The sequence below is a fragment of the Elephas maximus genome, chromosome 2 (genome assembly GCF_024166365.1).
Source record: "Elephas maximus indicus isolate mEleMax1 chromosome 2, mEleMax1 primary haplotype, whole genome shotgun sequence".
Taxonomy (NCBI): domain Eukaryota; kingdom Metazoa; phylum Chordata; class Mammalia; order Proboscidea; family Elephantidae; genus Elephas; species Elephas maximus.
In genome coordinates this window covers 216,636,924-216,660,109 of record NC_064820.1, presented here as the reverse complement: position 1 = coordinate 216,660,109, position 23,186 = coordinate 216,636,924, and the positions used below count along the sequence as shown (strand labels likewise).

The following is a 23,186-nucleotide window of genomic DNA, read 5'->3' as shown; positions in this document are numbered from 1 at the left end:
TTTATTATTTTAATTTTGTCTTCTTTTATATAAAAACATCACTGTTGCCCTGTTTTGGGCTTTTGTTTTTTTATAATCCTGCTTTGATTTTTTGGATTTCCCTGTCTGGGTTGGCTTCTGGTTGCTCTGCCCAGTGTTCTAGTCTTGGATTGATAGCTGGTATTATTGATATTCTAACCAAAGAGCTCCCTTTGGTATTTCTTATAATTTTGGTTTGGTTTTTACAAATTCCCTAAACTTGTGTTTATCTGGAAATGTCTTAATTTCACCTTCATATTTAAGAGACAGTTTTGCTGGATATGATTCTTGGCAGGCAATTTTTTTCCTTCAGTTTTTTAAATATGTCATCCCATTGCCTTCTTGCCTGCATGGTTTCTGCCGAGTACTCCAAGCTTATTCTTATTGGCTCTGCTTTGTATGTGACTTTTCGTCTATCCCTCGCTGCTCTTATAATTCTTTATCTTTGGTTTTGGAAAGTTTGATTTTAATATGTCTCGATGACTTTCTTTTAAGATCTACCTTATGTGGAGTTCGATGAGCATCTTGGATAGATACCTTCTCATCGTTCCCAATATCAGGGAAGTTTTTTTGCTTACAAATCTTCAACAATTTTCTCTGTATTTTCTGTTATCCCTCCCTGTTCTGGTACTCCAATCACTCGTAGGTTATTTCTCTTCATAGAGTCCCACATGATTCTTAAGGCTTCTTCATATTTTTAAATTGTTTATCTGATTTTTCTTCAAAAACATTAGTGCCAAGTGGTGTATCTTCGAGTTCAAAAATTCTAGCTTCTACTTGCTCAGTTCTGCTCCTCTGACTTTCTACTGAGTTTTCTAATTCTGTAATTTTATTGTTAATCTTCTGAATTTCTGCTTGCTGTCTTTCTGTGGCTTTTTCCAGCTTAGTAAACTTTTCATTATGGTCGTAAATAATCTTTCTAATTTCTTCAGTTCCTTTATCTGTGTGTTTCTTGGCTTGTTCTGCGTATTGCCTCATTTCCTTCCTGATGTCTTGAAGGGTTCTGTATATTAAACTTTTGTATTCTGGCTCTGGTAATTCCAGGAATGCACTTTTATCTAGAAGATCCCTAGTTTCTTTGTTTTGAGCACCCGTTGAGGTGATCATGGTCTGCTTCTTTATGGGACTTGATATTGACTGTTATCTCTGAGTCATCTTTAAGTTATTGTATTAGTTTATGCTTGCTTACTGTGTCGTAGGTGCTTGCTTTGTTTTGTTTTGGTATACCCCTATGGGTTGCTTGAGTGAGCTAGCTTGATTATTTTCGCCTTGGGAGCTCTGGTGTCCTGTCCCCAGCTGGCTAGAGCTGTTATCAGGCCTATTAGTCTAGAAGTCCATTCACTTTTCTTGTATGAATTCAGCTCAGGTTTCCAGGTAGCTGATCATCAAGTGTGTGGTACAGGCTCTGTCCTACAGTCTTAGAGGGGCAGGGGTGATTGGCGTATATACCAGTATCTGATTGCAGCAGGGCGTCACACTCTGAACAAGGCAGGGGGCTGAGAACCGACCCCCGAGTGTCTCTGAGGAAAACGTGTCTCTTTCCCTAGAGCATGCTAGTGGGTGAGTTCTGCAGAGGGACCATGGGCACCCAAAGTTTTTGGTTGTAAGGACTGGGAGGTTCCAGTTATCTTTGGATGCCTGTCTCGGGTGGCTTGGTGACCTGAGTGGAGCCAGCAGTCCTTAGGTCCCTGATGTGGGTAGGTGAGGACCTTGTTTAATGGGCAAGGCAATGTCAAACGTCAAACACCCACCTCTCCACCCCACAGCTGAAATGGTTGGAGTTTGCCAACAAGGGCCTATTCTCCCGAAATAGGCCCACACAGGTCCATGCAGAAGGGAAAGGTGCTCAAGGTCCACGGACGGTTTATGCCTGGATGGGAGCTGCTTCTGTCCTGAGTTCCCTTGGTTAATGGAGCTAGCAAATTATCTTTTCTCCCCAATTGCAAATTTTTTCCTTCCCCAAGGCTGGGAGGATGGCTCCAGGTGCTCACCAGGGTCTATCTCAGGCCCAGGGATTCAGCCACTGAAGCTGGCTTGGGGGTGGGGGGGCGCAGTAAAATATATGAAAGTACTTAGCTTTTGCCAAGAGCGTTGTTCTCCTCCGGTTCCAGAGGTGTGAGTAGGCTATGTGGCTGGCTGCTTCTCCCTAAGGAAACTGCAGCCCAATGCTAGGACCTGCCCCCGCAGCTCCAGGAATGGTCCCTGAGGGCTCCCCACGATTCACGTTCGGTAACTCCTCTCCACTTCTGAATAGTCTCTTCCTTCCCCTGCCCCCTCAGTTCGTTGTCTAAGCTTGCTTTTGAAGCTCAGGGCTCCAAGCTTGTCACAAATATCCTCCTTTCACTTGTTTTTTCGGGTCTTTGCGAAAAAAAGGGCTGGATGGAAGCGTCTGTCCATTCTGCTATCTTGGCTCCTCCTCTCTAGGCTGACTTTTTAAAGCAGAGCTTTTGATAAAAAACAACAGTAGCAAAAAAAACCAAAGCCTTGGCCATGAAGTGGATTCCAACTAATAGCGACCCTACAGGACAGAGTAGTACTGCCCCATAGGGTTTCCAAGGAGTGCATGATGGATTCGAACCGCTGGCCTTTTAGTTAGCAGCCTTAGCTCTTAACTACTAAGCCACCGGATTTCCATTTTTAATAAAGGGCCAGTTCACCACAAGACAGGGTTGGGCCAGCTGAGGAGGCTTGTGCGGTGGGGCGGGACCTGTGTGGGGCGGTCGGTGCAGGGACTTTAACATCTGCAGGAGCCCCTGTCCGGGTGTGGAGTATAGGGTGAGGAAGAGTGCTGGAAAGACACAAGCCCAGGTCTGAATTGCAAAGACGGAAACTCACCTGCGGGGTCTTTGCTCAGAGCAGCGGGCTTCCAGTTTAGCAGGAAAGTGGAGGGAAGCAGGATGTAGGTGGTGCAGTGCAGGGGGCGAGGCTTCGACAGTGACCAGGCCTGGGCGGGAGGTTGTTTGAATGGGGCGTGGCTGCTGCAGAAGCTGGGTGGGGACGGGGCGGGACTAGCACAAGGCGAGGCCTTATCCTCCCTCCAGGACTCCCTGACTTCCTGGGCCTGCAGGTCATTAAGCACAAGAGAGCTTTATTCTCACCCTTCTCATCCATAGGCATCTCTTTGGTGTCCTGTGGATCAGGACTCCTGCCTCCCTAATGTCTCAAACTGTAGGGTCAGAGAGTAGCGTCGTGTCGGCCACATTATATTGGAAGCTGAGATAGTTTCCTCATAAAAATGGGAAAAAATATTAAATCAAAGGCCTTTCTGAGGGCAGATGGAGGCATCTGTGCTGTGAGGCCAGTGTGACTCAAACGTCTGGGTGGTGGAACTTCTAAGTGGAACTGACATTTTGCGGAGGTGATATTCTAGGCAGTCCTCAGAAACACTGCCTATTGAACTAATCTTACTTTCAGGAGAGACTACAGCCCTAGGAAAGCACAGTGGTTTCCTGAGGGTCACTCAGCCTGACGAGGGGGCCCCTCTAACTGGACAGCAGTGTGAGCCCATGTCTTCCCTGGTGGTAACCCCCCCTCCCTCTTCAGGCCGCTCCACTGGCCCCAGTGCAGTAAGCATCCAAGGGCCTGACCATCCCAACATGTATTTAGACCTACAGGCTGAAAGCAGAAATGTGGTGAGATCTCAGAGAGGTGGAGGGGGCTGTTGCATACGGCTGGGGTGGCCTGGGGAGCGAGTCTGAGCTGTGGGGCCAAGTAGCAGTTTCTTAGAGTTAGGGCAATGATTGTGCCAGAGAGATGTTATTTACTCATTTTTAAGAATGAGGAAATACAGGCAGAGCAAGTCCAGTAATTTGCTCATGGCCAAATAGCTATGTAAAGGGGTCAGCAGGTCTCCGCCAGGGAAAATACAGGGGTCCCCAGGCAAAAAGGGGACTGGATAGCTGCAAGGGAAAAGAGGTCCAAGGGTCACATCTCACTCACTACGAACCCACCTGTGGGTTCCTTGTCCCCTCTCCTCTCCATGGGCAAAGACCTGAGGATCCCTAGAGGTCAGGGATCCTTTTGTCCAGGCTCCAACTTAAACAATCAAACCCAGGTATTTAAAAGCTAAGGGTCTCCACAGCACTTTCAATCACACACCTAGAAATGTGATCCTCTCAGGGCCAGGTGGAGGCTGACAATTATGTCTGCACAATCAGAACGGTGGGTTTAAAACTGAAAGTCTCAACTCTAATGGCAGAGAAAAGATCAGTTTTAGTACTTTGAAAGGTTGTTGTTATTACTACCTTTAAACCAAAAAAAAAAAAAAGCAACCGCAAACTGGTTGCCATGGAGTCCATTTGAACCATAGTGACCCTACTGGGGAGAGTAGAACTGCCCCATAGTGTTTCCAAGGAGCGGCTGGTGGATTTGACCTGCCGGCCTTTTGGTTAGCAGCCATAGCTCTTGACCACTGTGCCACCAGGGCTCATAAAACAGAGATTTAAAAGAACTCAATATCCCTTTCTTTGTCCCCTCCTCAGACACCACATGAATAAAATACCTGCATAAACACAGAAGGATTTAAGAATGGCTAAGAGGATCATTAGCATTATTTAATGGAGCCCCTCAGAACTGCAGATGTGTAGCTGAGAAATCTCAACCCCTTCTGTCTGTGTGTGCCTCTCACAGAGACTTAGTTATTAGCTGTCCATTAGGCTCCACCCCATGGCAATTCTATGTATAACAGAATGAAAAGTTGCTAGGTCCTGCAACATCTGTTTGATTCTCGTTAGACAATATCCTGTTCTTATCCGTACATTTTTCGTTGGATGATTTTTGGAAATAGATGGCTAGACCTTTCTTCCTAGCCCATCTTAATCAGGCACCTCCACTGAAACCTGACCATTTAGGTGACCCTGCTGGGATTTGAAATACTGGTGGCATACCTTCCAGGCACCATAGCAACATATAAGCCACCACAGTACAACAAAGTGAGAGATGGGTGGTGGCTCACTGAGACTAAATTAAAAAAAAAAAAAACCATTGCCGTGGAGTCGATTCTAACTCACAGTGACTCCAAAGGACAGAGTAGAACAGCCCCATAGAATTTCCGAGGTTGTAAATCTCTGCGGAAGCAGACTGCCACATCTTTCTCCCAAGGAACAACTGGTAGGTTCGAATCACCAGCCTTTCAGTTAGCAGTTAAATGCTTTAAACACTATGCCACCAGGGCTTCTTCACAGAGACTAAAAACTAAAAAGTCATTGTTGTCAAGTCGATTCCGACTCATAGTGACCCTACAGGACAGAGTAGAACTGCCCCTTTGAGTTTCCAAGGAGCAGCTGGTAGATTCGAACTACCGGCCTTCTGGTTAGCAGCTGTAGCTCTTAACCACTGCACCACCATACCTTCTCACAGAGACTAGCCTACATAAAATACCAGTCCACAAACAGAAGGGCCTTAAATTGCTAGGGATTGTATCATTGATATTAAAGGTAAACATTTGAACCATATGTTTAAAACAGAAAATTTTCAATCTACATGCAAAACGAAAAAACAAAGACTTTAAGGGGTTTGATTCTTGTCTTCAGCACTTGATGAGCACAACCTAACAAGGGACTATCAGGCAAACTGTCAGGATATTTACACACGGTTTACTGACCCTGGTGGTACAGTGGTTAAGCACTTCGCTGCTAACCAATAGTTAGAACCCACCAGATGCTACCAGAGAAAAGACCTAAAGATCTGTTCTCATAAAGATTACAAGCTAGGAAACCCAATGCGGCAGTTCTACCCTGTCATATATGGTCAATATGAATTGGAATGGATGCAACAGCATACAACTACATTGACTAAGGACATTCTGAGACAGAAGTAAAACGCCCACCAACCCTCCTGAGCTCTACCACACCCATGCACAGCTTTTGCCAACGCCAATGCCTTGGCCTTCTCAATACTATGAACTGAGATAGACTGATGTCCAGCATATATTTGGTGGGCAACAATACACTTATGTGAAGAAAACATGATAAACAACATACATTTATGTATGTATTTGTGTATTATGGGGGAGAGATTTTCTCAGAAACACTGGAAGGTTACACAGGAAACAATTAAAATGGACATAGTTAGCAAATGGTGCTGATATTAACAGAACACAGGTAGTATAGGAGGAAGTCAGCCTTCTGATTACATCTTTTCATATAGTTTTTAAATTCTGAATCATGTGAAAGTTTTATGTGTTAAGGGAGTAATTCAAAAGGAAAGCATACCTGGATATTAAATGTAAACACAAACAAACATTACAGCCTATCAAACTGCCACCACCCATCTGTGAGTCTGTCATACTGTGGTGGCTGGTATGTTGCTGATGCAGGAAGCTATGCCACCAGTATTTCAAATACCAACAGGGTTACCCATGGTGGAGAGGTATCAGTGGAGCTTCCAGACTACGGCAGCCTAGGAAGAAAGGCCTGGCAACCTACTTTAGAAAATCAATCAATGAAAAGCTTATGGATCACAACATAACACTGTCTAACATAGGGCTGAGAAGATGACCCCCAGTTTGGAAGTTATCTAGTTATCTAGTGCTGCTATAACAGAAATACCACAAGTGGATAGCTGCAAGAAAGAAGTTTATTCTCTAACAGTCTAGGAGGCCAGAAGTCCAAATTCAGGTCAGCTCCAGGGTAAGGCTTTCTGTGTCAGCTCTGGAGGAAGGTCCTTGTCATCAATCTTCCCCTAGACTAGGAGCTTCTCCATGCAGGAACCCTGGGTCTAAAGGACACACTCTGCTCCCGGCTCTGCTCTCTGCTCCTTTTTTGGTGGTATGAGGTTCCCCTGTCTCTCTGCTCACTTCTCTCTTTTATATCGCAAAAGAGATTGGCTCAAGACACAACCCAATCCTGTAGATTTTGAGCTGTACCTCATTAACATAACTGCCACCTATGCCTCCTCATTAACATCATAGAGGTAGGATTTACAACACATAGGAAAATCACATCAGATGACAAAATGGTGGACAATCACACAATAGTGGGAATCATGGCCTAGCCAAATTGATACACATATTTTTGGGGGACACAATTCAATCCATGACACATACCAATGACTGCAAAGATACTGCAGGACTGGGAAACATTTTGTTCTGTTATGCATAAGGTCAAGGAGCCCTGGTTAAGCAATTAGTTAAGCACTTGGCTACTGATAGAAAGCTTGACAGTTCAAACCCACCCAGCGGCTCCATGGGAGGAAGACCTAACAATCTGCTTCTGTAAAGATTACAGCCAAGAAAACCTCACAGGACAGTTCTGTGGTCACATGGGGTCGCTATGAGTTGGAACTGAATCCACAGCACACAGAAACAACATACGTAAGGTCACCACAAGCTGGAGCCAAGTGGATAGCAGGAAAAAATATCAAACTAATCACATAACCGTGCAGAAGAGAGTTTGTGCTCCAGCCAATGTTTGGGCATGGTAAACTTGTGTTAACGTCCTTAACGTAAATGTGTAAACAGTAAGTACAAAAAGAGAGGGGGAAAAAACTCAATACTTCACAGAGTATGTTTTTAGTTAGTAGAACTTTAGTGTAATTATATTGAAACTATTTAAATGTTACTAGGAACCAACGTTTTTATTATTTAAAAAAAAAGATACTAATATAAAATAACAAAGTGACAAGATTTGCCCATTTATACCACTTACCCTATGAATGTTCCTTGCTTCAGCCTAATAAATCAGCCTTGAGCAAATACTTCTGAAAACTATTAGAATTCTTGCCTAAAACCCATCCTCCTGCCCAATCTTTGCTTGCCAACTTCTACTTAGTAAGTTTCCAGTGCCCCATGTCACGCAAAACTCACTTTAAAAACCCTTGCCTTACTTCACTCTTATGAACTGAAGTCAGACTTATGCTGAGGTCTCTCTCATATCGCAACAGCCTGAATAAAGTTTAGTTTGCCTACTTAACATTGTTCAGCATCATTTCTTTCACATTTAAAAAAAAAAACTTAAAATCTTAAATTTGTACTGGGAATAAGAATACATATTTACGATGTAAGAAAATATGTATTTTAGATGTTCACTGAAAGGCCGAGACAAGATTGACTCAATGGCAACAGGTTTTGGTTTAGCACTGAGCCCATGTATTGCACAGGCATGTATTTTCAAAATGAACTAGAGGTTTGGAGAGAAATTGTTGATTCCAGGTCTGCAAAAGGAAACTACAAAGTGATCCATGGACTTCTTTTGGATTCAAACGTTAATAGTGTTGTGCAAAAAACCTATGTGGCTAGTGAAACAAAGAAACTGAATTAACTTTAATTAATTTAAATATAACAATAAACTTGACTCAATTATTGGAAAAGTATGTTTGGCGTAACCCGGGGTTGTGAATCTACTTTTTCAACAGTAATATTTATGAGATATGCTGCTTCTGGATTCTGGAAGACCTATGAGTACAAAAGAAAGGAAATGTAAAATGTCCCATAAATAAATTTATATTGATTACTCCAGTTGTCAATTTCATTTACAATTTTTGCATTGAAAATAACTGAATATATTGGGTTAAGTAAAATTTTTCATTAAAAATTTCACACTTAAATGTTTTTAATTTTCTAACATGGCCCTGGTGGCATAGTAATTAAGAGCCCGCCTGTTAAAGAAAAGGTCGGTAGTTCAAATTCACCAGCTATTCCTCAGAAACCCTCTAGGGCAGTCCTTCTGTGTCCTATAGAGTCGCAATGAGTCAGAATCGACTCGACAGGAACAGGTAATATGGCTACTGAAATATTTTAAATTACATCTTTGACTTACATTACACTTATACTATACAGACCTCTGCTATACTCAATTCTACATTACAAAAAATACAGAAGACAAACTAATTAAATGAAATCACGACAAAACAAATACAGTGAAATCTGTGAGAGCTGGCACTCAATGGGGCTGCCTTGTTTTTCTGAGTCTCTGACAGGTTTCTGACTTTCACAGGTTCTGACTATCACAGGTTTTACTGTATGAGAATGCCAAACATTTTAACATTTTACAAGACAGGAGAACGTTTCTGTGTAAGACAGATTAAACAGATTTGCAAACGAAAAGGCAACATGGAAATCTTATTTGGATATTAACTTCAAAAAACCCAACAACTATAACAGATACTTAATGGACAAGTGGACAAATTTTCATTTATTATATGTAACAATAAAGATCTGGGATTTTTTGGTAGGAAACTGGCCTTATTTGTAGGAGATGCATGCTTCTATTAAAGGGTGAAGTGAATGTCTGCAATTGAACATTGGCTGTATCATCAGAACAGTTTATACATACAGACAAATTCTTTACATTTATAAAGCATCTCTCCAGTGTGAATTTTTTTAAGATCAGTGAGGTTTGAGCATGCACAAAAGAATCCCCATATTCCAGATATTCAAAAAGCTTCTCTCCAGGGTGATTTCTTATGTATTCAGTAGGGCATCAGCAATAACTAAATGCTTTCCCACGTTCCTTACATTCATAAAGTCTCCCCCACTGTAAGGTTATTTATGTTCAGTAAGCACCAGAGACTGACAAAAAGTCTTTTCCACATTCCTTACTTAAGGCCTCTTTCCACTATGAATTCTTTAATGTGCAGTGAAATGTGAGGACTGAGGAAAGGCTTACACATTCCTTACATTCATAAGGCCTCTCTCCATTATAAGTTCTTATACACTCAGTGAGGTGTGAGGGGTACCTAAAGGCTTTCTCACATTTCCTTACATGCATAAGGCCTCTCACCACTGTGAGTTTTCATATGTGTAGTGAGGTGTGAGGACTGACTAAAGGCTTTGCCACATTCCTTACATTTATAGGGACTCCTGCTACAGTGAGTTCTCATATGTGTAGTGAAGTGTGAAGAATGACTAAACGCTTTGCCACATTCCTTACATTCAAAAGGCCTCCCTCTACAGTGAGTTATATGTGTAGTGAGATGTGAGGACCGAATAAATGTTTTGCCACATTCCTTACATTCATAAGGCCTCTCTCCACTGTGAATTCTTTTATGTTCAGTGAAGTGTGAGGACTGACTAAAGGCTTTCCCACATTCCCTACATTCATAAGGCCTCTCTCCACTGTGAGTTCTCATATGTGCAGTGAGGTCTGACGACTGACTAAATGCTTTCCCACATTCGTTACATTCATAAGGCCTCTCTCCACTGTGAGATCTTATATGTGACTTGAAATGTGAGGACTGACGAAAGGCTTTCCCACATTCGTTACATTCATAAGGCTTCTCTCCATAGTGAGCTCTCATATGTATAGCGAGGTGTGAAGACTGACTAAAGGCTTTCCCACATTCCTTACATTCATAAGGCCTCTCACCACTGTGAGTTCTCATATGTCTACGAAGGTTTGAGGGGTGACTAACAGCTTTGCTGCATTCCTTACAAACATACAGCCTCTCTCCACTGTGAACTTTTATATGTGCAGCAAGATCTGAGGACTGACTAAAGGCTTTTCCACACTCCTTACATTCGTAAAGCCTCTCTCCACTGTGAGTTCTCATATGTCTAGCAAGGTTTGAGGGATGACTAATGGCTTTGCCGCATTCCTTACATTCATAAAGCCTCTCACCAGTGTGATTTCTTACATGTGCAATGAGGTTTGAGGACTGACTAAGGGCTTTCCCACATTCATTGCATTCATAAAGCCTCTCTTCACTGTGAATTCTTATGTGTGCACCGAGATCTGAACACTGACTAAAGGCTTTCCCACATTCCTTACATTTATAAGCCCTCTCTCCATGGTGAGTTCTCAAATGTCTAGTGAAACTTGAGGAATGACTAAAGGCTTTGCCGCATTCCTTACATTCATACATCCTCTCTCCGCTGTGAATTTTTATAGGTGCAGAGAGGTCTGAGGACCAACTAAAGGCTTTCCCACATTCTTTACATTCATAAAGCCTCTCTCCACTGTGAATTCTTGTATGTGCAGTGAGGTCTGAGGACCAACTAAAGGCTTTCCCACATTCCTTACACTTATAAGCCCCCTCTCCACTGTGAGTTTTCAAATGTCTAGTGAAGCTTGAGGGATGACGAAAGGCTTTGCTACATTGCTTACATTCATAAAGCCTCTCTCCACTGTGAATTCTTACATGTACAGTGAGGTCTGAAGACTGACTAAAGGCTTTCCCACATTCCTTACATTTATAAGGCCTCTCTCCACTGTGAATTCTCTTATGTCTAGTGAAGCTTGAAGAATAACGAAAGGTTTTGCCACATTCCTTACATTCATACAGCCTCTCTCCACTGTGAATTCTTGAATGTACAATGAGGTATGAGGACCGACTAAAGGCTTTGCCACATTCCTTACATTCATAGGGTTTCCCTCTAGTAAAATTTCTCACAGGAGTGTGGAGGTAAGAGTGACAACTGCAGGCTTCTCCACTTTCCTTACACTGATAGACCTTGCATCCAGAGTGGGAGCTCATACGATGCCTAAGTGAGGAATGAACAATCAAGCATCTTCCACACTCAAGGCATTCAGAGGGATACTCTTCCACAGGAGTTCTCTGGAACATGAAAAGATTTGGAATCCAGCTGAAGGTCTGCTCACATTGATCATCTTCAGTAGTTTCACAGATGTTCTCTACAATATGTCTTCTCTTAAAAATAGGCAGCATGCTGTTGGATACAAATTTGTTACCGTTTCACCATCACCATACACAGTAAACATGTATTTTTTTGCCCTGAATTGTCTCATGTTTCAAAGATTAAATTATCTGGCAGAGATGTTACCATTATTTTTACTGTGTTTCTAAAATATGGGGCTTTCTCATAATTGTATATAAAGGAATTATATTATCAAATATTCAATATCTGAGCCATATTTATGAAAATATTGCACTGTGAAAGTTTTGTGAACATACAGTATTAGAGCTCGTTTTATATACGTATGTAAGATACCTGGATAGCACAAAATGTTTGCACTCAACTAGAATCTAAAGTGGTTTGAACACACCCAGCATGACTGCTGAGTCAGAATCGATTTGATGGCAACGGGTTTGAGATATATGTATATGTGTGTGTGCGTGTGCCCATGTGTGTGTATGCTTTGCAAACCCCACGGGGTAGAGTTCTACACTGTCCTATAGGATCACTATGTATGAGTCGGAACAGACTCCCAAGCAAAGGGAGTATATATACATATATATGCAGATTAAGTACGTGTGTGTGCATGTGTGTTTGTGTGTATATAGATGTTGTAAGGCGCTGTTGAGTCAGTCAACTGGACCTCATAGTGACCCCATATAAAAGAACAGAAGTGCCCCATAGGGGTTTCCGCATTACAATTATTATGGAAGCAGACTGCCAGATAGTTACCCTGCAGAGCCACTAGGTAGGTTCGAATTGCCAATCTTTCAGTTAGCAGTGGAGTGCTCAAATATTTGTGCCACTTTTGCTCCTTATATAAATATTTTAATGCCGTAATACCTTTTTAGGACTGTCTCCTGAAGCACTGCTGTCTCTAGAATGAATATCACTCACCTCACATGTATTTTCTGGTTGTTATCCTGATCTTCAATGTCACGCAGTTCACAGACTTCTCCTACCATGAAGAGCCAGGTGTTATTTTTCATGAATTGTACTACTGTAATTTCAGTGAATAGCTTTTCTCCATCATTAAGGTTTTGAGAAGCTGCCCCACTAATTTAAGGTGAGGTTCAAATATGAAACAAAAAGGAAAAGAATTACTCAGAGTGAAAACGTAGCTGTAAGAAAAGAAAGGCTTTGATACATTTTGCTGTTTCAGAACTTTGGCAATGGTCAAAAGGAATTTACTAGGAAATAATTCCATGAAGATTGGGAGTGATAGTACAATAAACAGGGTATAATTACAAGAGCAAAGTACAAAGGCATTGGACACAATGCACACAGAATATTAAAAAAGGCAAGAGGGATAGTCTTTTTCCATGAACACAGGTGTGTTAGGAGTGATGAAAGTCAGAAAAGCAAGCTCAGGTATCTGTGAAGTACATACTCTTCAACACAAAAGAGAATTTTTCTAGCGGATTTATTCAAATCTCATTCCTTCCATGCAGACCTATTCTCTAATGCCTCCTGGTGCCCCCGACACTGTAGTCTTGGATGACTGCTACCTGTAGGCTCCTTAGGTGTCTCTATTCCTACTCTGGGAGGACAAATGAGTTAGCTGACATGGTGCTCATGGAAAAGGCATATCATGTGGGAAGACAGGGAAGAACAATGAACACTTCCCTGACACTGAGCCAATACTTTGGTCCTCGGGGTCTCTGGTGGTGAGGAAGTATGAATTTATGTATACCAAAATAATCATGGCAAGCTTGTAATAAACACAGTAAGAAAGTTTACAAGGTCCCACACAACAAATATTCTCTCTGTGCACCAAAGAAACCCCTGATGTCAGTGCTCACACTTACAATACATAGAACGTTAAGGCTTTCAACCACAATTGAAATGAGAAGTCAATTAAATACACAGAGCTTTGAATTCATGAGGAGGCCAGGATATGAATGCTCCAGAGAAAAAATGAAAATAGCTGTTTTATTTAACAATGTATTCCCATTTCTCGGCCCATATACTGGAGTAACATCTATAAGTATGACATATTTGATGACTAAAGTATAAATTTTAAAAAATGAACCCATCCATACCTACTGAGGCCAGGTTTCTGAAGGTTTCCATCATCACATCTCTGTAGAGTTTCCTTTGAGAAAGATCCAGCAGTGCCCACTCTTCCTGGGTAAAGTCCACAGCCACATCCTCAACACTCACTGAGTCCTAAAACATTCCAAATTTTCTGGTTCAGCAAGGTACCATGTACTCCAACATGTGTGAAAAGAAAGGTGAGACCCTTGGGTCTGGGGAATGGAGATTTCATGGGGGTTTGACACAGGGTTCTCTGTTATACTAGGGTCTACTCTACAATTTGGCCATCAGCCTCATCCCTTCACTGTTTACATTCACTTCTCACTAATTGAATCCTCTCTATTACACTTAACAATACTTTTACCACAATGAACTTATCTCCCCACAGTTTGACTGTGACCAATTCCAGCCTCATTCCTCTCTATCTCTATGGTTTAGAACATTCAGAACACTTAGAATAAATTACAGAAATATTCTACAATGAAGCCTTATTTCTATATTCAGATCATCTTTCCCTTGTGGGGGAAAAAAAAGAAGGTTGACCTCCTTGCACAGGACCCATCAGAATATCTGACAAAATATGAAGCACAGGGTGAAAACAGGATGAGATAATAACAACTGGGAAACACTGCAGGACTGGTAGTTTTTCATTTTCCCCTCATCTGCCATGAAAAGCACAGTGGCCTCCACAAAGGGACAACCCAAGGCCCTGAGCTTGCAGTATTTTATTAAAGAACCCCAGGTGATCAAGAGCTGACAGGACCACCAGAAGAAAAGGGAATATTATTTTGGGGCAGCATAAACTTTTACATGTCTGTCACCTAGTTTTTACTGCTGCGCTATCATATATATATATTTTTTCATATAGTCTGTCCTTTCACAGAGAGAGGCAATGCTATTAAAAAGGTAAATGGAGAGCAGGGCCAAGATGGCAGAGTAGTCAGATGCTACTGGTGATCCCTCTTACCAGAAAGATCCAAAAAACAAATGAAATGATTATATGTATGACAAGCTGGGAGCCCTGGACATCAAAAACAAAGTTAGGAAATCGGACTGAGTGGCAGGGGGAGTAAGAGACGGTTCAGAAGTGACAAGAGGCTGCCGGACCTGATCTGGTGGAAACCAGCGCCCCTCAGGCACAACCACCAGAAGCCACAGTGGTGAGGTTGCCGGTAGCAGTGGGATGCAGTTTCTTCAGACAGACAGTGAGTCGGACAGTCTTTCCAGCCTCCAGAACCAGAGAAGAACACTGTTCCTAGAAAAAGTTAACTACTTGCATTATTTCACTGTGCCCCCAGCTTTAGTGGCTGTCGATTTCCCTGGGCTTGAGATAGGTCCTGCTGCGCATCCTGAGCCATTCTCCTGGCCTTGGAGATGAACAATTTAAGGAAAAGATAATCTGCCAGCTCCACTAAGATGTGGAGCTCAGAACAGAAGCAGCTCCTGTCCAGGCAGAAATGGTCAGCGGACTTTGAATACCTTTCTCCCCTGCATGGACCTGTGTGGGCCTGAGCTGAATCCATATAAGAAAAGTGAATGGACTCCTAGGCTCATATACCTGGTAACAGCTCTAGCTATCTGGTGACAGGACGTTAGAGCTTCAAAGGCAAAAATAATTAAGCTAGGTCACTCAAGTAGCCTATTTGGGTGAATAAAAACAAAACAAAGCAAGAAGCTAGAATACAATAAGCAAACAAAAAATAAATTAATACAATAACTTATAGATGATTCAGAGATAACAGTAACTACCAAATCACATAAACATCGCTTCAACAACCTCTCAAAACAAATACACAGGAGACAGAGCCAAGATGGTGGAATAGACAGACGCTTCCAGTGAGCCCCCTTTACAACAAAGACCCAAAAAATAAGTGAAATGAGTATATTTGTGACAAGCTGGGAGCCCTGAGCTTCAAAGGCAACCTTAGAAAATGAACTGAGGGGTAGGGGGAGGAAGAGATGGTTCAGAGCCAGAGAGGAATTACCGGACCTGAATTGTGGGGAGGCCTCAGGCACCATTCCCAGAGCAGCAGAGGCAGGCTGCTACTAGCATTCAGCCGCAGTTTCCTCAGGAAGAAGCAGCCAGCAACACAGCCTACTCACACCTCCAGAACCTGAGAAGAACGCTGCTCTTGGCAAAAGCTAAGCACTTGTGTATATTTTACCATGCCCCCACCACCCCCAAACCGGCTTCAGCGACTGAATTCCCTGAGCCTGAGTTATGCCCTGTTGAGCACCTAGGGCCATCCTCCTGGCCTTGGAAAAGGAAATAATTTGCAATTGGAAGAAAACATAATTTGCCAGCACCACTAATTGGCGGAGCTCAGAACAAAAGCAGCTCCTGTCCAGGTATAAATGGTCTATGGACTCTGGGCACCTTTCCCTTCTGCATGGACCTGTGTGGGCCTATTTGGGTAGACTAGGCCCTTGTTGGCAGACTACAACCATTTCAGCTGTGTGGCAGAGAGGTGGGTGTTTGATGTTTGATATTCCTTTGCCTATTAAACAAGGTCCTCACCTACCCACATCAGGGGCCCAAGGACAGGTACCTTAACTCAGGTCACACAACCATGTGCAACAGAGGTCCAAAGATAACTGGAACCTCCCAGTCCTTACAATCAAAAACTTTGGGTGCCAATGGTCCATCTGTAGAACCCATCCCCCTGCAAGCTCTAGCGAACACGGACACACTTACCTCAGAGACACCAGGGGGTCAGTTCCCAGCCCCCTGCCTTGTTCAGAGTGTGACCTCCTGCTGCAATCAGACACCAGAACCTACACCAATCGCCCATGCCCCTCTAAGACTGTAGGACAGAGCCGGTACCACACCCTTGATCATCAGCTACCTGGAAACCTGAGCTGAATTCATACAAGAAAAGTGAATGGACTCCTAGACTGATATGCCTAATAACAGCTCTAGCCATCTGGGGACGGGACATCAGAGCTCCAAAGGTGAAAATAATCAAGGTAGCTCACTCAAGCAACCCATTTCAGCATATCAAAACAAAACAAAGCAAGAAGCTACGATAGAGTAAGCAAGCACAAACCAATACAATAACTTCCAGATGGCTTGCAACAAGAGTCAATATCAAGTCACATAAAGAAACAGACCACGATCACCTCAACAAGCTCTCAAAACAAAGAATCCAGGGGTCTTCTAGATGAAAGTGCCTTCTTGGAATTACCAGATGCAGAATACAAAGATTAATATACAAAATCCTTCAAGACATCAGGAACGAAATCAGGCAATATGCAGAACAAGCCAAGGAAAACAGATAAAGCAACTGAAGAAATTAGAAAGATTATTCAGGAACATAATGAAAAATTTAACAAGCTGGAAAAAGCCACCAACAGACAACAATCAGAAATTAAGAAGATTAAATAATAAAACTACAGAAGATGACAACTCAATAGAAAGCAAGAGGAAAATTGAGCAAGTAGAAGCAAAACTTCCTGAACTCGAAAATAAATCACTTGGCACTAATATATTTGAAAAAAATCACATAAAAGAATTTTAAAAAATGAAGAAACCTTAAGAATCATGTGGGACTCTATCAAGAGAAATAATCTACAAGTGATTGGAGTACCAGAACAGGGAGGTATAACAGAAAATACAAAGAAAACTGTTAAAGATTAGTTGGCAGAAAACTTCCCTGATATCATGAAAGATGAGAAGGTACCTATGCAAGGTGCTCATCGAACTCCACATAAGGTAGATGTTAAAAGAAAGTCACCAAGACATATTATAATCCAACTTGCCAAAACCAAATATGAAGAGAGAATTTATAGAGTAGCTGGGGAAAAACGAAAAGTTACCTACAAAGGAGAGCCAATAAGAATAAACTCAGACTACTCAGCAGAAACCATGCAGGCAAGAAGGCAATGGGATGACATATATAAAAAATTGAAGGAAAAAATTCCCAGCCAAGAATCATATCTCCAGCAAAACTGTCTCTCCAAATGAAGGTGAAATTAGGACATTTCTAGATAAACAGAACTATAGGGAACTCGTAAAAACCAAACCAAAACTACAAGAAATACTAAAGGGAGTTCTTTGGTTAGAAAATCAATAATATCAGCTATCAATCAAAGACTAGAACACTGGGCAGGGCAATCAGAAGTCACCCAGACAGGAAAATCAAAAAAATAAAGGAAGATTATAAAAAAAAAACCCTCAAAACAGGGTAACAGCAATGTTATCATATATAAAAGAAAGCAACATTGGAACAATAAAGAGGGACTCAGAAATGTAATCATAGATCTTCCTTATGGAGAGGAAGATATGGGGACACAAAGAAATAAAAGTTAGTTTTAAATTTAGAAAAATAGGGGTAAATAATGAGGTAAGCACAAAGGAGACAAACTATCCTACTCATCAAAATAAAATACAAGAAAAAAATAGAGACTCAGCAAAAACAAAATCAACAACAACAAATATAAAGAAAGGACAATATATAAATATAACCTACTCACCACATAAAATTAAGTGGGAAAAGGAAACTGTCAACAACACACAAAAAAAGATATCAAAATGATAGCACTAAATTCGTACCTATCTATAATTACCCCGAATGTAAATGGACTAAATGCACCAATGAAGAGACAGAGAGTGGAAGAATGGATTAAAAATCAAGATCTGTCTATATACTGCCTACAAGAGACACACCCTAGACTTAGAGACACAAACAAACTAAAACTCAAAGGATGGAAATAAATATATCAAGCAAACAACAATCAAAAAAGAGCAGGAGTAGTGATATTAATTTCTGACAAAATAGACTTCAAAGTTAAATCCATCATAAAGAATAAGGAAGGACACTATATAATGATTAAAGGGACACTATGCCAAGACGATATAACCATATTAAATATTTATGCACTCAATGACAGGGCTGCAAGATAAATAAAACAAACTCTATCAGCATTGAAAAGTGAGATAGACACCCCCACGATGACAGTAGGAGACTTCAACACATGACTTTTGGTGAAGGACAGGACACCCACAAAGAAGCTCAATACAGACACAGAAGATCTAAATGCCACAATCAACCAGCTTGACCTCATAGACATAAACAGAACACTCCACCAAACGGCAAGCAAGTATACATTCTTTTCTAGTGCACATGGAACATTTTCTAGAATACACCACATAATAGGTCATAAAGTAAGCCTTAGCAGAATCCAAAACAATGAAATATTACCAGCATCTTCTCTGACCGTAAGGCCATAAAAATGGAAATCAGCAACAGAAAAAGGAGGGAAAAGAAATCAAACACGTGGAAACTGAATAATACCCTGCTCAAGAAACACTGAGTTATAGCAGACATTAAGGATAGAATAAAGAAATTCACAGAACCCAAAGAGAATGAAAATACTTCCCATCAGAACCTTTGGGACACAGCAAAACCAGCGCTCAGAGGTCAATTTATATCAATAAATGCACACATCCAAAAAGAAGAAAGGGCCAAAATCAATGAATTACCCCTACAACTTGAACAAACAGAAAGAGAGCAACAAAACAAACCCACAGGCACCAGAAGAAAACAAATAATGAAAGTTAGAGCTGAAATAAATGAAATAGAAAACAGAAAAATAATTGAAAGAATTAACAAGACCAAAAGTTGGTTTTTTGAAAAAATCAACAAAATTGATAAACCATTGGCCAAACTGACAAAAGAAAAACAGGAGAGGAAGCAAATAACCCAAATAAGAAATGAGATGGGTGATATTACAACACACCAAACTGAAACTAAAAGAATCGTATCAGATTACTATGAAAAATTGTACTCTAAAAAATTTGAACACCAAGAAATGGATGAATTCCTAGAAAGACACTACCTACCTAAAATAACACAAACAGAGGTAAAAACAACTAAATAGACCCATAACAAAAGAAGAGATTGAAAAGGTAATCAAAAAACTCCGAACAGAAAAAAGCCCTGGTCTGGACAGATTCACTGCAGAGTTCTACCAAACATTCAGAGAAGAGTTAACACCACTACTGCTAAAGATATTTCAGAGCATAGAAAAGGAAGGAATACTCCCAAACTCATTCTATGAAGCCAGCATAACCCTGATACCAAATCCAGATAAAGATACCACAAGAAATGAAAATTACACACCTATATCCCTCATGAACGTAGATGCAAAAATTCTCAACAAAATTCTAGCCAATAGAATTCAACAACATATCAAAAAAATAATTCACCATGACCGAGTGGGATTCATACCAGGCATTCAGGGATGATTCAAAATTAGGAAAACAATTAATGTAATCCTTATCACATAACTAAAACAAAAGAAAAGAATCACATGATTTTAAAAATTGATGCAGAAAAGGCATTTGGCAAAGTTTAACACCTGTTCATGATAAAAACTCTCAGGAAAATAGGAATGGAAGGAAATTCCTCAACATAATAAAGGGCATTTATACAAAGCCAACATCATCCTAAATGGAGAGAGCCTGAAAGCATTTCTGTTGACAATGGGAACCAGACAAGGATGCCCTTTACCACTGCTCTTATTCAATATTGTGCTGGAAGTCCTAGCCAGAGCAATTAGGCTACACAAAGAAATAAAGGGCATCCAGATTGGCAAGGAAGAAGGAAAATTATCTCTATTTGCACAGGACATGATTTTATGCACAGACCCCCCTAAAGAATCCTCAAGAAAACTACTGAAACTAATAGAACAGCTCAACAGAGTATCGAGATACAAGTTAAACACACAAAAATCAGTTGGATTCCTCTACACCAACAAAAAGAACATCGAAGAGGAAATCACCAAATCAATACCATTTACAGTAGCCCCCAAGAAGATGAAATACTTAAGAATAAATCCTACCAGAGATGTAAAAGACTTATACAAAGAAAACTACAATACACTTCTGCAAGAAACCAAAAGAGACCTACATAAGTGGAAAAACATACCCTGCTCATGGATAGGAAGACTTAACATTATAAAAAGTCTATTCTACCTGAAGAGATCTATACATTTAATGCAATTCTGATCCAAATCCCAACAACATTCTTTACTGAGATGGAGAGAAAAAATCACCAACTTCATATGGAAAGGAAAGAGGCCCTGGATAAAGCATTACTGAAAAACAAGAACAAAGTGGGAAGTCTTACTCTACCTGATTTTAAAATCTATTATACTGCCACAGTAGTCAAAAGAGCCTGGTACTGGTACAACAAAAGATACAGAGACCAATGGAACAGAATTGAGAATCCAGACATAAATCCATCCACATACGAGCAGTTGATATTTCACAAAGGCCCCCAAACAGTTAAATGGGGAAAAGACAGTCTTTTTAACAAATGGTGCTGACATAACCAGATATGCACCTTTGAAAAACTGAAACAAGACCTATACCTCACTCCATGCACAAAAATGAGCTCAAAATGGATCAAAGACCAAAACATAAAACCTAAAATGATAAAGATCACAGAATAAAAAACAAGGACGTTAGGAGCCCTGATACACGGCATAAACGGTATACAAAACATTATTCAGAATGCAGAAGAAAAACTAGATAACTGGGAGCTCCTAAAAATCAAACACCTATGGCTCATCCAAAGACTTCACCAAAAGAGTAAAAAGACTACCGACAGACTGAGAAAAAGTTTTTAGCTATGACATTTCCAATCAGTGCCTCATCTCTAAAATCATGATACTGCAAAAACTCAACTACAAAAAGACAATTTAGTTAAAAAATGGGCAAAAGATATGAACAGACACTTCACTAAAGAAGACATTCAGGTAGCTAACAGATGCATGAGGAAATGCTCACCATCATTAAAAAAAAAAAAATTTTTTTTTTTCACCATCATTAGCCATTATAAAAAAGCAAATCAAAACTACAATGAGAATTCATCTCATTCCAACATGGCTGGCATTAATCAAAAAAAACACAAAGTAATGAATGTTGGAGAGGCTGTGGAGAGACTGGAACACTTATACACTGCTGCTGGGAATGTAAAATGGTACAACCACTTTGGAAATCAATTTGGTGCTTCCTTAAAAAGCTAGACATAGAACTACCATACAATCCAGCAATCCCACTCCTCAGAATATATCCTAGAGAAATAAGAGCCTTTACACGAACAGATAAATGCACACCCACGTTTATTGCAGCACTGTTTACAATAGCAAAAAGATGGAAGCAACCAAGATGCCCTTCAATGGATGAATAGATAAATAAATTATGGTATATTCACACAATGGAATGCTATGTATCGATAAAGAACAGTGAGGAATCTGTGAAACATTTCATAACGTGGAGGAACCTGGAAGGCATTATGCTGAGTGAAATAAGTCAGTTGCAAAAGGACAAATATTGTATAAGACCACTATTATAAGAACTTGAGAATTAGTTTAAACTGAGAAGAAAACATTCTTTTGTGGTTACGAGATGGGGGAGGGAGGGAAGGTGGGAAAGTGGTATTCACTAACTAGATAGTAGACAAGAACCACTTTAGGTGAAGGGAAAGACAGCACACAATACAGGAGAGATCAGCACAACTGGACTAAACCAAAAGCAAAAAACTTTCCTGAATAAACTGAATGCTTCGAAGGCCAGCATAGCAGGGGCAGGGGTTTGGGAACCATGGTTTCAGGGTACATCTAGGTCAACTGGCATAATAAAATCTATTAAGAAAACATTCTGCATCCCACTTTGGAGAGTGGCATCTAGGGTCTTAAACGGTAGCACGCGGCCATCTAAGATGCATCAACGAGTCTCAACCCACCTGGATCAAAGGAGAATGAAGAACACCAAGGACACAAGGTAATTACGAGTCCAGTGGACAGAAAGGGCCACAAGAACCAGAGACTACATCATCCTGAGACCAGAAGAACTAGATGGTGCCCAGTTACAACCAATGACTGCCCTGACAGAGAACACAACAGAGAACACCTGAGGGAGCAGGAGAGGAGTGGGTGCAGACCCCAAATTCTCATAAAAAGACCAGACTTAATGGTCTGACTGAGACTAGATGGACTCCGGTGGTCATAGCCCCTCAGACCTTCTGTTGGCCCAGGAGAGGAACCATTCCCGAAGCCAACTCTTCAGACATGGATTGGACTGGCAATGGGTTGGAGAGGGATGCTGGTGAGGAGTAAGCTTCTAGATAAGGTGGACATTTGAGACTATGTTGGCATGTCTTGCCTGGAGGGGAGATGAGAGGGTGGAGGGGGTTAGAAGCTGGCAAAATGGACACTAAAAGAGAGACTGGAGGGAGGGAGCAGGCTGTCTCATTAGGGGGAGAGTAATTGGAAGTATGTAGTGTATATAAGTTTTTGTGTGATAGACTGGTTTGATGTGTAAAGTTTCAATTAAAGCACAATAAAAATTATTTTTTTAAATGTCAAAAACAAATATACAAGGAATCTTCTGGATAAGGATGTATTCCTGGAATTACCAGATGTAGAATATAAAAGATTAATATACAGAACTCTTCAAGAGATCAAGAAACCAGACAAAATGCAGAATATGCCAAGGAACACACAGATAAAGCAGTAGAAAAAAATCAAAAAGGTTATTCAAGACCATAATGAA

At 40.9% G+C, this 23,186-nt stretch overlaps 1 protein-coding gene across 3 annotated transcripts in view; it reads right to left on the bottom strand.

The window, feature by feature from the left end:
* LOC126070537 (zinc finger protein 420-like) overlaps positions 1-23,186 on the bottom strand; it is a 406,055-nt gene that overhangs the window by 344,505 nt on the left and 38,364 nt on the right. Inside the window, exons 3-5 of one of the 3 annotated variants that reach the window (XM_049874808.1) lie at positions 13,633-13,759; positions 12,488-12,548; positions 7,652-11,623 (exon numbers count right to left, since the gene is read on the bottom strand). The exons of 1 other annotated variant lie outside the window; for it this stretch is intronic. In XM_049874808.1, the coding sequence (XP_049730765.1) occupies positions 9,706-11,623; positions 12,488-12,548; positions 13,633-13,759 (2,106 nt within the window). In that variant the 3' untranslated portion in view covers positions 7,652-9,705. Of the gene's footprint in view, positions 1-7,651; positions 11,624-12,487; positions 12,549-13,632; positions 13,760-23,186 lie in introns of those variants that run through there. One more of the 3 variants, XM_049874806.1, reaches the window with a different exon arrangement.